Source organism: Melospiza georgiana, chromosome 1 (assembly GCF_028018845.1).
Source record: "Melospiza georgiana isolate bMelGeo1 chromosome 1, bMelGeo1.pri, whole genome shotgun sequence".
NCBI lineage: Eukaryota > Metazoa > Chordata > Aves > Passeriformes > Passerellidae > Melospiza > Melospiza georgiana.
In genome coordinates this window covers 39662111-39676820 of record NC_080430.1, presented here as the reverse complement: position 1 = coordinate 39676820, position 14710 = coordinate 39662111, and the positions used below count along the sequence as shown (strand labels likewise).

General features: G+C 36.5%; 1 protein-coding gene across 4 annotated transcripts in view; it reads left to right on the top strand.

Annotated features, from left to right (window-relative positions):
- The window catches only part of TOP2B (DNA topoisomerase II beta), a 61752-nt gene that overhangs the window by 8138 nt on the left and 38904 nt on the right, over positions 1–14710 (top strand). For all 4 annotated transcript variants that reach the window (XM_058040478.1, XM_058038869.1, XM_058039672.1 and 1 more), the window contains exons 2-6: positions 9743–9916; positions 10599–10689; positions 12613–12676; positions 13900–14045; positions 14449–14546. In XM_058040478.1, the coding sequence (XP_057896461.1) occupies positions 9743–9916; positions 10599–10689; positions 12613–12676; positions 13900–14045; positions 14449–14546 (573 nt within the window). The remainder of the gene's footprint in view (positions 1–9742; positions 9917–10598; positions 10690–12612; positions 12677–13899; positions 14046–14448; positions 14547–14710) is intronic.

Genomic DNA, 14710 nt, shown 5'->3' with positions numbered 1-14710 from the left:
CAGCATCATCATGAAAACTGTGTCATGTCACAGTCTTGGAGTGAAAGGGAGCCAAGCTGCTTGGGGGAGAGCAGTTGCAAGAAGTGAGGCAGTTATTCTTTTTTGGTATTAGGTAGATCCAGAAGAGGTTTTTTTTTAAACTCAAATAGGAGACTGTGCAAGCATGTGAGAAATTGGCTGGGGGAAGAGGAAGAAGTTCCTTACTGGTTTCATGGTGGAGACAGAGGCAGATGGTCCAGATGCTTGGGAAAAATCAAACTTACAGTTGTATCATGTTAACCTGCTCTTCCTCATATTAGTTAAGTCTTTCAGAATATGCCATGTAGATTTTCTTCTTTGCCAGCTAAGTGATAAACATGCATGTCAGGTAACACAAAGGTGATGAAAATGCAAAACAACTTAAAAATTAATCTGAACATATATTTGAAGTTATGAGTCTTTTATATGGTACCTTTTATGGAGAGGTTGATTCTTCTGCCTGCCAAGATGCAATTCTTAAATAGCAAATTAAAGGGTAGAGTTTTGATGATCTTCAAGATTGTCAGCACTTTTAATGAACAATCCTGAAAGACTTTTCCTAATGACTTCTGTAGGAATGTTATGGGAGGGTGAGTGGCTGAGGAAGAGAGGGGAGTTTTGGAACAGCATTAAGGGTTTATTGACTCATTGATGCATCTGTTTTCCTCCTCCTAAATTGCTGTCAATGTCTGGAAAACCAACCCTCTGTTCCTTTCTCATGGAATTTACTACAGGAGTGAGACTAGAATTTGTAGTATATTTATGAGGCTCATAAAATGTTTCAAGGCTTGTAAAGTCTCCAGAGGAGGAGTAGATGTTGCATAGTAGGGGCTGAGCAATTAAACTCAAGCAACTTTTTTTTAAGGAACACTGGATTCGTATTTATTTAATGTAGCAGAAAAAAATAGATTTTTAAACTAGAGAATATCTGAAAATGTGGCTGTCTTACCACAGGTGCTTCTAATTATAGAAAAGTAGTTTTTAGTGTGGACCAAATGTAATATGGGGTATGACTGTCTAGAGTTTGTTCAATGTTTGGGATAGATTTTTTTAAAGGAAAGAAGCTCATTAATTTTCATTTATGTGGTGCCTTGTTTTAAGGTAAATATGTTGCTGTTGCTTTTCTGTGGAAGGTTCCAGGGAGGAGACTTCTAACAGTTTCTACTGATCATATTGCATTCCATTTTAGGGCACCATGTGTATTAAAAGTGTGAAAAACCCATGTATCACAGTCAAGGTGTTTTAGTATTTCAATGCAAGGTAGACAGGCAAATAACATAAGGGTATCTTATTATAAACAAATTCTAATATATTGATAGCTGTTACATTTGTGAGACTCTAAGAATTTGCTTCTCTTGTTCAGCAGAGGATTGCTTCCCACTGAAGAGTGCAGGTGGATCAGTAACTTCTGAATGATTTTTGGGCTATTACTGATGTAGTGTGAGTGGTAGTCCAGAGCCTAATCAGAAAACCTGAGTTTGGGGTGCTCTGCAGAATGAAATTTACATGTATGCCAGTTAAGATGAGCTCAAGAACTGCCCTGTTGGATTTGCTCTCTCCAGGTGCTGTCTTGCAGCATGAACATCTTGAATGTTGCCTTAGTCCTGCCCAAAGTTTTTTCTAAAGCTTGTTTGTTAATAATGAGCATAAGTCAGCAGGGAAAAAAATACCTTGCAGTATGGTATGGGTCAAGCTGGCCATAGGACCCAGAGCATCTGAAAGAAAATATCACAGTGCTGATGTGATACCTGACATACAGCCTGTATGGGTTTCAAAGATTTTGTTTTTCAGAAACAAAAATCTGTCAGGTTGTGGCAAGTAATCCTTGCAATTGGGAAATGGAAATGTGCTGGGAGTCTGGAATAGTTTCACAGTGCTAAACTAGTCATGCAATAAAGCCTTAGGAAAAGGTCAAGGATGTGGGAAACAATGAGTTATAAAGAGGTGCAGCCAGGTACTGATAACCTGAAGTTCAGATGTCAGAACATCAAACTTTTTGATTTCTTGGCTAGTGGAGGGCTTGTGTGTGAGCTGGCTGGTGAAACAGTGGACCAAACAGGTTTGGGGACTCTGTCATCAAACAGCTTCAGCCAGTGGTTCCAAAGACCACTGTTACCAGAATCTGTAAGAAAACAGTCATAAGGTCTTAAAGTATAATATTAATAATTTTTTTTTTGTGTTAGAGTGGGATTTTTGCTTGTCTCTGAATTTTAGCTGGAAGTAAGAGATTCTTAGAAGATTAATTTCTTACCAGATCATCCATGATGTACTTTTTGATGCTGTGTGAGCACTAGAAAAGTTAGTATTGGAATAGAACTTGTCAGTGGATAGACAACTAAAAAATTTCAGACCAACAGAAAAATCTAGCAATAAAATTCAATTTAATTGTCATCATACAAGGGCAGATATCAGACGCCTGCTTTTAAGGAACATGGTAAAGATCAGGATCTGAATGTGTTGCAGGTTGTGTAGAAGCCTGTGCCAAATAAAGCATGACTGTTCCTGTACTAACTTAATATGACTGAAAATTATTTAAAACAATACACTTCATTTTCTGGTCAGAAGTAATTACAGTGAGGATACATATTTGCACAAAGGTGTTATTCTTCAAAAAGAATGGAGAAAGAAAATCCCTAAATTTTTATTTAAATCTTGTATGCCTCTATGTTGTGTATCAATAATCCTAAAATAAAAATGATGCTACTTTTATGGTGTTTAGGTATTTATTAGGAAGATGAAGCTCTGAATTCCAAGGGTGTCATTCCATCATGCAGCTAAGCAATCTAGCAATACCTGTTGCAAAGTGTGGGGGTTTTTTAAACATCCATAGCTGTATGTTTCTGCTTTTTTCCTTGCACCACTAACTTGTCTGATTCTCTAGCAAGCTTGTTCAGAAAAGTGAGCTAGTGGACAACTGGTTGCTTCTGGTTGATGAAAAATGGGGAGAAGCTCTCTTTGCTCTCTGAACCAGATTGTTGGGAGGTGGATTTGATTCCACTGTAAGGAACAGAGGAGGGAAGAAAGAAGGAATTTTTTGCCTTTAAATTAATTTAAAGGCAGCAATTAGTAGTTTTGGTTCTATCTAATGGGGAAATCTGATCATTCTGAAGCTATTCCATAACTGGATCATCATCACTAAACTCCATGTAATGTGATATTTTCAAAGTCCAGAGCGAAGTGTCAGAATCAGGAGACTAAAAAAAAATAAAATTAGGAATTTAAAATGAACAGATGGATTAGTGTCACTGGTGAGGCTAGTTCTGAGTGAATGCTCTGGAAATTACCAGCTTTGGGAAGGATGTGATAGGGAGATTTAGTTCATGTCACTAATGGTATGTGACAGACTATGGAAGTTTGCTGTGGTAGAAGGGAACTGTTACTTTTGTGTGTTTTCATCTTGGCAGGAGAGCCCAACCATTTGTTAAACACAGCAGGAGAGTGGTTTATTTTGAAACTCCCTCCAGTTTTGTTTGCATGGTGGGAGGTATTCTCAGCCAGAGCTTTCTCTGGGAAGATTGCAAAATGTTTAGGTAAAATTGTATTCCTTGTCAATTTTTCTAGGGCTAGAAGAGGCCATTATGATCCAGTATGACACACTAAAATAAAGAAGAGCATGTTATCTATAGAATTCCCTAGTAATTGTCATAAGGCACTTATACACTTTTTTTTTTTTTTGTAGATAGAGCATATCTCCCTCAGAAGAGGTAGTTTTGTTTTGAACTGTAATCTGTGGTTTTCATTACTTAATTAACCTCCCAAGGTTTTACAGCTTAATTACACTCAAAATTTACTGTCTTGTCCCACTAAATTGCTTATCCTACACTTTATTTAAGGAAATGTAGGGCACATGGCATGTACTTTTCTAAATTGTTATGTCCCAGGGCTGCATTTGCCTATTGAGGAGCATGTATCAGGAGTATTCATTATATGGAGTAGTTTTATGAGTTTAAGGCAGAAAAGACAAAGCCAAAGGGAGGGAAACTTCTTGTTCACCTACATATTCTCTTCTAGGCTCATTTGTGCTTGTCTGCTAATGCAGGAAATGAGCCCTTTTCTTGCCACCTAATAGGGATAAGAAGGAATGGGCAGACTAAAGAAAAATGGTTTGTTGGTGTTGTTGTATGGAGATATTTTGCAGTGGAGGAGACTGACAGTGACCAGTAAAAAATTAAGATGGGGAGAGACATTAATGTTAACATTTTTCAGGTTTTTCAACTTTCTATGGTGTGGAATTAATCTACTTAAGTAAGAGTAAAGTCTTCACTTAAAGTAAGGAGTCAAAGCAAGGATGTATATTCCAGCTGTGGCAATATTGAAACTGATGATAAACCTGCCTTCTTTGTTGTAGCAGCTTTATATGTTATTGTGTCTTTAGATAGGAATAGCTTTTCTCTGGTGCTGCCAAAGTCTCTAGATCAAGTGTGTATTAAGCTTCAGCTGTATTAATTACAGCTGTTTGCAGCATAAGTAACCAAACTCAGCATGGTGGCTCAAAACACAAAGAAAGATGACACAACCTGGTTTTCATTACAAAAAAGCAATAAAAATCTCTAACTTAATATGGATGTCATACATGCCTTATTATACACAGAAATGTCAATGGGTAAGAGCACAACATGAACAAAAAAAAAAAAAAAGGCAAAATGTGAAGAAAGAAGATGCCGAAGCAGGATGTGTGAGTTCATGGGTTGAAGGTAGACAGTAAAAGCCTTGTTGCCAAACTTGTCTGTCAGCAGCTACGTGGGTTCTGGCTGTGGAGATCACCAAAGGAAAGAATGATTGCAGCTTTCACACAGTACTAGATACATTCATGGCAAAAACACCTTCAAAAGGGAAGCTCTGCAGACATTTCAGTCATCCTGGGGAAAGCAGTTGCCACAATAAGACCTGGTTGTGACAGCATGCAGGATAGTGGTGATGTGATAACTTGAGCAGCAATTGCTGTCACCTGGGAATTGGGGTTTTTCTGTCCAGTTGTCGCTATGCTGTGTTTCAGAGCAATGTAGGAAGCTGCCACCATCAGAGGTCACTGTATGAAGTTTGACTGCATGTCTTTGAAAGAGGATGAACAGTGTAATAGATGGTAGCTTTCCTAACTAAGCATTGTTATCTTGCTGACTTACCTATATGTATGTATTTGTCATCAGTCTGGATGGTTAGAAACTCCACAAGGTTAGTAAGAACTTATAAAGTCTTAAATGTCACAAGAGCGTTGGGAAAGTCATACACTGTGTCTAAAAAAATAATAAAAATAGTAAAAAAAATAGGCAACATTAAAATTACAAAGCAGACCTTGAACATTGGGTAACCTGTAAGCAAACAAGCAAAAAGCAGTCTTACTGTGAAGCAGAAGACTTAAGGCCTTTGTGACACTTGGTTAATTCTCTTTAGGGGTTTTCTCATGAAACAACAGCTGATGCTGTTTTGAGAAGTGTTATTGAAGCTTTAACAATGTGAAGATCTTTCATACAGGACAGAATACAAAAGGCATTCTTGAGACAGTTCCAAAATATACAGCAGAGATTGTCAGTGCTGTGGTTAAGGGCTTGCCCAGTTTAGAACAAAAAAAAAAAAAAAAGAAAGGCAGGGGAGGACTTTCCTGTTGGATTTATTTGTATTTTAAGTAGTAGAAATTCAGAAGTTGAAAGCACTTAAATTTTATTTTGCTTTTTTATCAAGGAACACAAAATGTGGAGACTGTGGAGGATATTTGTGTCCATAGATCTCTATCCTCTGGTGATGAAGATTTTCTCTTTTTTGGAATGAGTTTTAAGTATCACCTGAACTCTAAAAATGTCCATTTGAGATGGAGATAAAGATATTCAGAATTGGTTTTCTGGATACAGCACAGCCCAAAATGCTTGGCCTGGGAAACTGCAGTTCTGTGGACTTCTGATCCTTGCATACCTGCATAATTACATTCATTTGGGCTTTTGCTTTTATGCTTGTGTTTCAATAGCATGTTAAAATAAGTTCTGAATGTTTATAACACGCTTTTTTCATGCAGAATATGTATGATTCTTGACATACTGTATGAATAAAATCATACATCGTATATAAAATCTGTCCTCTGTGACAATGAAATGAACGTTTAAGCTTGGCATACTTTGTGATGTCTTAATAAAAACTATAGCATTAAAGTTCATTGAAGTTTTTTAAGACTAGTTTTTTCCTTTTCTTTTTAATCATTGAGCAGAAAGAAAATATGTTCTGCTGATCCTTTGTGTATTTCTCTGCCTTCTTAAATCATGCATTGTCATGTTCCAATGAGTGTGTTATAAACAATGGACACAGGTGTCCCAGGGAGTACAGTAGCAGAGGATCCTTACTAGTGCTGTCCTGCAGCAAACCTCAGGTGTCCACAAGAAGGGACCCTTCTGCAGGGCTAGCTCTCTTTTTGGGCAGTAGAGTTTTTTTAGCTGTGACCTCCCTTGTCTGTCAACATGACAACAATTTGAAAGTATCATCTCAACAGAAGATAGAGTTTTGATACTCTACATTTATTACTGTTAAATTGGAAAGTATAAACTCCTCTAAGTTGCTACTAAAACTTTCACTGGAAAGCAGAAATGCATTTCCTAGCATTGTATTAGAGGAAATAACTTGCAGAATCCCTTCCCAATATTCTATTCTGTAATAATTATTCCCAATCTAGAGCTACTCAGTCACAATCAAATGGACTTTTGCTAATCTTCTGGCTCTTACTCTACTTGTCCCATAGCATCTTTGCTATTGGAGGTAGGAAATTTGTAGCCTAAATTTTTAGGCTAAGGTTTAAGTTCTCGCTTTGTGTTAATGTGTTTGCTGAGTTGTGATGCATGGTTAGATCCCAGTCCTCACACACTGGATAAGCAGAAGCATTTTGGAGAGCTGTCTCAGAGCAGTCCTGAGAATATAATACTGATACACATGTCAGCTGAAGAACTATTGTGTGGCAACTGCCTATCACAAACTTCCCTGACTGTAAAAACTTCTTATGGCCTAAGAATTGGGAGCAAATGGAACAGTTCTGTTTGAATGAGATTTTAATGGTCTTTGCATCTGGAATTCTTTTGCATTCTATATCCGTTACATCTCCAGTCTTACATTTTTCCAACACTTATTTAATCTGAGAAATATTATATTATTTTTCTGCTAGTCACTGGTCCCTTCAGAACAAGTGAACATGGTAAAACAGGGTTAACAGACCTGTGGGACCAGTAAGTGAGCTAAGGGTAACTCCTATGAGATATGATGTCAAAGATGGTAATAAAATAAAAAATATTTATATACATGTACAGTGAAACTCATTGGAAGCCTGGACATGATTCACAGAGCTACTTCAATGAAAAAAAAATATGTTGCAACTATTGGCAATGCTTCTGTAGTAACAATTTTTATTCCTCCTCTTCCATGTATCAGTTTAATGCATCTATTTGCAAAGTTCTGCTCCTTTTCTGCTGCTTAGTTGATCCACAGCTAATATTTTGAGAGTGGTTGTTGCAGGGTTATCACAGTTTACAACCAAATAACTGTGAAGGCTAAATTAACTTGGATATCAAAGCCCTCTAATCACCCATGTGATTCTGCAACTTCCCTGTTTGGCAGAAAATGAGATAGACTCCAGAAGAATAGTCATGAGAGCTAGTGCTGTGGTTCCAACTCTGCTGTGTGTAATCCTGGTGCCAGATTTTGGGATTCCCTGGGTTTTTCCCCTTTTCCTCTGGGTGCTGTCAGATACAGGAATAGGTAATAGAGATTTTTGTTCTCATTTGGCATATTCAAGTTTACTCGTGGCCAAATAATTGGTTGTTGTCATCACTGCTGCACACAATCTGCCTCTCTCAAAGTTCTGGAAGTGTGCTTCCTAGAATTTCCATAAATAAACTAGAAAAATATGATCTCTAAATCTGGAGGAGAAAGGTAATTTCCCATGTTATGAATAGAAATAAATGCTTTATTCTTGTGCTGGCTGGGCTGGGAGGGGGTGGTGGAGGGGCATCAAAGCCTGAGTACTAGAAGCTGGAGAAGATAAATGAGATTCATATGTGGAGAATTGTGTGCATAGGTTGGTGTTTGGCTGAAGTTGTTAGCGTGAGTTCAGTATCCTTTGCTCCTTTTTTCCAAAGGATTTATGTGCTTTCTTGCCCTTTGCTTTCAGTGCTGTCTGAGGCTGCAACAAAAGCTAGATCGAGGGAGAAGTGATTGCACTTGCTTTTGGCCACAAAATTTGCAGGATGACTGGTTAATTGAAGGTTGGAGTTTAGCCTGTATTTACTTTATACAGACACATACTGGAAACATATAAATGAGAGGGAGAACATTTGCCCCAGTGGCAAGTGGGTTTTGCCCTCATTATTTATCTGGTGATGATTTCTGCTGGTCATGTAACACCTGCTTCAGAGTTGATAAAGCCCCTCTGAGAGAAGGAGGCAATTTCAGGTACTGGGTGGGTGGAGACAGAATTTCTTATAACTTCCTAAGCCAGGCAAATAAATCATGTGAGTTAAAGTTACATTTACTGGCCTTTTTAAGATAATTTAGATAATTCCAGTTTATAGATAGGAAGGCACACTGTAAAATATCATTACTAGTCTCTTTGTAGGCTTTTACTGCCTCAGAAGAGGGCCAGTCTTTATTTGGTTGTTCTGAGCTTAACCTTTTATTATGTGGTTTTCATTCAATGGCAAGGAAGTATCTATCAGGATAAATTGCTGAAAGTGCACCATATCTCTTTATCTCACCTCCCTCCCCATCCCAAAGTGGGTTAGTTTACCATAAAACTGTTCTTCAAGGTAGTTTTCATAAAATCCAGACAGATTAGGCTTGAATTCTGTTTAAATTCTAACATTAGCCTATGTGATTCTCTCTTCTTATAGTTCTTGGCTTATTTACTAGAGTCATAGAATGACCTGGGTTAGAAGGGACCTTAAATTAAAGATCATCGAGTTCCACCCCCCCTGCCATGGGCAGGGACACCTCCCACCAGACCAGGTTGCTCAAAATTCCATCCAGCCTGGCCTTGAACGTTCCCAAGGATGGGGCATCCACAGCCTGGCCTTGGACACTCCCAGGGATGGAGCATCCACAGCTTCTCTGGGCACATGTTCCAGTGCCTCACCAGCCTCACAGGAAAGAATGTCTTCCTAATATGTAATCTAAACCTGCTCTTTGAGTTTGAAGCCATTCCCCCTTGTCATTCCTCTATAGGCTCTTGTAAATAATGGCTCTCCTTTCATCATAAAGCATTCTGGGATTGTATCAGGTTTGATCACTTCAATAGAAAATGTAAATTATAGTAATTGAGGAGCCAGTAGGAGAGGCATTACAGTGTTTAAGTCCTGCTGAATGAATTTTCCAGACTATAATGTAAAAGTGTAGTATTGCTGTTACCATTTGGAACATTTTCAGTGGTTTGGATTCAAATGCTTATACACAAAATGGGTGTTATAAATACTTAACCTGAAGAAATGGGTGCCTTTTTTGCTGTTGTTTCCTTATTTTGGTTTATTGTGTTTAATAAATTGCTGAAGTTTGAATATGCAACAATTTGTTAAGGTTCTGTCATGTAATCTGTTGGTTTTTCTCTGTTGCAAGGATAGCTTTATCTTAATGCATCTGAAAACTTAACATTTAAATTACATGACAAGTTTTGATTGTAATTTAAATCTCTGTCAGATTTTGTTTATATCTCAAGAGTGACAGATTCAATGAGGTTGATTGTTGGTTTGGTTTGGTTTTTTAGACATTATTTGATAATCAGATGAATGCTTCAAAAAAGGAAGACTCAGAAAGCATTAATAAAAATGACACTTCAAAGAAGATGTCTGTTGAGAGAGTTTATCAGAAAAAGACTCAGCTTGAGCACATCCTCCTCCGTCCAGATACCTACATTGGGTCAGTTGAACCCCTAACTCAGGTAAGGGTCACTAAATTTACATCTTAATGGTTTTTATTGTTTTAATGAGGAAATGTCTGTTATGGTTATTAAATAGACCCATCTCTGGTTTCGCAGTTTTCTGAGTTAGAAGGTTGAAAACTGTGGTCTTGTTTATGTATGCATGTGTAGGAAGCAGATAGTACTTGCTTTAAGGCATGTAGTGCTGGGTTAATCTGAAAAGATAGGATCAAAAAATACTGAAATCCAGTCAAAACACAAACACCTATGTGTGTGAGCAGACAGCTCTGTGTGTATAGATCTGTGCTCACAAACATGCTCATGTGCACACACATATCTATGCATATTTGTAAGTAGCATTTATACCAGGTGCAAAAATGCTTTGGTCTCTTGGTTTAGGTAGAGAACAGAGAATTTGAGCCTCCTGCTGGCACTTTCTTCAGTTGTCTTTGTGAAGTTGTAAATTGCTTTGAAATTCGCTGTCTGTACTGTTGGGAGTTCCCTGCCAAGCAGAAAATAATGGATTTTCATTATGGAATCTTTGTGGGTGCTTGCTGTAACTTCTGCAGACTTCTGCTTTTGTCTTGTATGGCTGCAGTAATCAGAATGTAAGAGGAAAGTTCCTGAAGGAAATAGATCATAGGGAATCATAGACTGGTTTACCAAGACAGTAAATACTTTATTTTATTTTGTTTCCATGTAGTTAATGTGGGTTTATGATGAAGATGTAGGAATGAATTGCAGAGAAGTTACCTTTGTTCCAGGCTTGTACAAGATCTTTGATGAAATTCTTGGTAAGTATTTTTAACAACAATACTGCCTTAGCATTGTGGAGTACAAGCTTTTCTAAGTGCTCTCAAAGTACATCGACTTGTATCTAAGTTTAAATCCCAGACTTGAGTCCTGCTAAACTATATAGCATAAAAATTTAGTGCATTCTGGAACTATAGAACAGTTTAAAAGGGAAGAGTTTTCAGCTGAACTTTCAAGAAAATATAAATATTTGTTACTGAATATCCAAACTAGATCATTCTTTATAATCAGTATTGTTACAAGATTTTTAATCTGTGAAGTGTTTTTAGGGCTACAATTTAAAGTGGCATTTGAAAGAAGATTATTCCTCTGAAAGAATGCAACTTCTGAGATGTCTGAGCGTTCACTTAGATCATCCTTTCATCAATCATTAAAACTTCCTCCTTCTCTACAGAGGGATAGTGGTGGTAGTTTTCATAGATCATTTCTAGACTTCATACAGTTTAAAAATAAATGAGTATCATACTGCCATTAAAAAGCACTATGAGGCACAAAAAAAAAGTTACTGTGACTTGCGAGTTGATGATATTCTGTTGGTGACAGGCACACGCTAATCAGCAGTAGAGATGTGCAATATCTGAGTACTGTGCTGTCTTCTGAACTGATCTATTTGACATAAAATTTTGGACTTATGAGCTTTTATGAAATTCTGTTGAAAGGATTGGTAGGATTACCTCATAAATTAAGTTATGGTCTACTGAGGTCAGTTTTGTTGTGACCTTCGTTAGGTTCACCACTTTTCCACATCTCTAAAATTGCTTTACAGCACTGTCATTTTTGAAGCAATATATCTTTACCAGATGGAAAATAATACTTAATATTTTTTCTATATTATTTTTAACTTATTACTTAATTTGATAAACATGGTAATGGAAACCTTAAATTGCTTCTGTTTTGAGTGCTGCCTCACAGATCTAAGTTTTTTGGCTTTTCATGTTAGGGAGACCACTTCCATATTGTCCCATTCAGAAGGAAGATCATATTCTGTCATTATTGTACCACTTCACGGCTTATTGCTGCTTTATGAAGCACTCATAAGTGCTCCAGAGAGTGTGGTTTGAGAGCTAGGGGACAATGTAATAAAATTATGAAAATGGGACATTTTGGCTATGCATGCTTTTGAATGAAACTTCATGATTTTAGCAAAAGCACTTTGAAATATCTGATCTTATACTGAGGTCCTTGTCAGCTGTTAAGATATTGTACTTTGGTGTTTTGGGGTTTTACCTTCATCTGTTTCATGGATGATGAGACAGAAACTGAAAAATACTGTAATGTGTTTTCATATTTAATGGCCACAGTCACATTTCTGCTTCCTGTAGTTCATATACATGGCAGTGCAATTCAACTAAATTCTGGTTGAATGTTAATTTCCAGTTATCCATGTTTTGTTCCTAAACTGTGTAGCCTGTTTGTTACAAGTCTTGCATGTTGCAGGCCCTTTAAAGAGAGCTTTTGCTGCAATCAAAACACTCTCTAATGAATGTCACTTTCTTGGTGGGTTTCCATGTGTAAACTGGTCTGGTGATCATATCAGTTTCTAGGGTTTCTCATCTATACTGCAGTGAATATCCAAACAAGAACAACAAGAGAAGAATGAAGTGTTCAGTATGTTAAGAACAGTTATGAGCTCACAAAATACACTTCTGTATTTATTTCTGAGATAGTCTAACTGCTAGAAATAGAATCAGTAATTATAAGAAGGTTGAAAAATATCTTCTTGTAGTCACTTGGTTGTATTTATAGTCTCCCGTGCTCAGATACGAAATATATACAAAGAGCTGCCAGATTAAGAAATACCTGACTGTTGTAACTGGTGGTGGAATATGTATAAAATCACTTTTACAGACCAAGAGATTAATAATTGCCTATGAAGTGTTAATTTATGCTACTTTGTTTCATAGTAAATGCTGCTGACAATAAGCAGAGGGACAAGAATATGACTTGTATTAAAATATCCATTGATCCGTAAGTAAAAGCATGTTTTCATTTGCTTTCCTTGCCAGTGCTATTGCAGTTTAGATTTGTACAAATGATTTTACTGATGAAATTGAATTTCTTGAAAACAAAATATTTTTGGAATTGTTTCCATTAGCTTCATATTTTAAGATGAAGAGGTGAATTACAACTGGTTAACATTAAGTGCTACCATTCTGAATTTATAATAATTGCTTTCCTTAACCATTTGATAGGGTTTGAATGAAACTTAAAACCAGAAGTTCATAAAATTTAGGATAAATTTAAATTGGCAGTGCATAACTATAGCCAGCCAGGTTCTTTACAAATCTTAAATACCAGCTTTGAAGTTTTGTAACAGTTTTGCCCCTCTTGAACTTCTGTGTTAACTCCTTCAGCATCAGGATAAGACTGAGTTAGTCATCTATATCACACTGAAACTTCATGTTGCAAACACTTCATTACCATGTTTTTTGAAACTAAATACTTGAAGAGATCATTTTAGGTGAGAAATACTGTATTTAAATAGATGCTGATTGGGTTCCTTTGGTAGTATTTTTTCACTGACATGTAACTGAATAATGAATTATTTAGTAGCTAGTTTTCAAACCTAACTTTTAGGATAAATATGCTGGGAAGCGATTTTTCCACTTCCATCATGGAGTGGGAGGGAAATTGTAAATGTTTAAATTTGTTAGACCTGTCCTGATTTTGAACTCTCTAATAGTGAAAAATGAAAATCCTGTGTAAGAGCTAGAAATATTAGTGATGCCAGATATTGATGGATTTTGGCACTGTTATATAAAATAAATCACAATATTTATCATAGCTCAGAAATGACACTTTTAAACAGATGATAACTTGTCTGGATGGACAATGAAACCTTAAAAGCTACATCTCTATTTTGAATTTAATGCTGTCACTAATTGTCAGCCCCCTGTTGCAGTTCATGTTGACAGTGAAAGCTCTTCAAACAATCTTTTTGGAGTTATTATTGTTGTATGAAACACTGTTGTGTATGGACAATTAAGCTCCTTCTTCCAAGACATCTCATAAGCAAAAATAAGTGGAATTTTTTGTAATTAAAATTGTTAGAGCTCTAAGCAAATGGGGTAAGATTATGGTCTTTTGCTATATTTTTGTGTAGGCAATTTTATTTACTATGTTTAAACAGATATGCAGAAGTCTGTTTTCAAGATTGCATTCATTTGCTTAATGCCTTCACTATTTTCTAGGGAATCAAACATTATCAGCATATGGAATAATGGAAAGGGGATACCAGTTGTGGAACACAAAGTAGAGAAAGTATACGTACCTGCTTTAATCTTTGGGCAGCTACTGACTTCCAGCAACTATGATGATGATGAGAAAAAAGTTACAGGCAAGGCTATTTAATGTGCTTTGTTTTATTCAGTTAAGCCATTGTGTGACTCTTCAGTATGCTTCCCCTTCTCAATTTTTGTCTTTATTTTCTGTTTCATAGCAGGTGATTACTCAGTCACCATTACTTTAGCTCTTTATTAGAGTAAAAAGACTTAAAGGAAATATCCTACTTTTCCTCTTTTAATACCAGTGTTTACAGAGACTTTACATTTACATCTCTAATGTTAGTACTCATTACTGAGTGACAAAAAACATACTTCTATATTTTAATTGTAATCTATATGAGTATTTAAACACTTGTGCTCCTGAAATGCAGGGAAAAATAAATTGGATAAATTAGGATATGGTTTATTATCCTAAATTTAAACTGACCCTAGTTTACTATATGTTGTTTTTTTCAGGTGGACGCAATGGCTATGGTGCAAAACTTTGTAACATATTTAGTACAAAGTTTACAGTTGAAACTGCTTGCAAGGAGTACAAGCACAGCTTTAAGCAGGTATAGAAGTGTTCAAAGCTTCTGTCCTTTTTTTTGTCTAAAATCTAACACAGATAGGAGTGTTTAACAAAATGGATAATTTCTCATTCAAAGGGATGTGTAGAATTTGCAGGCTAGGTTAGTTCAGTTGGTAAAAATTGGTATTTCTTATGTTAGGCTTCTTG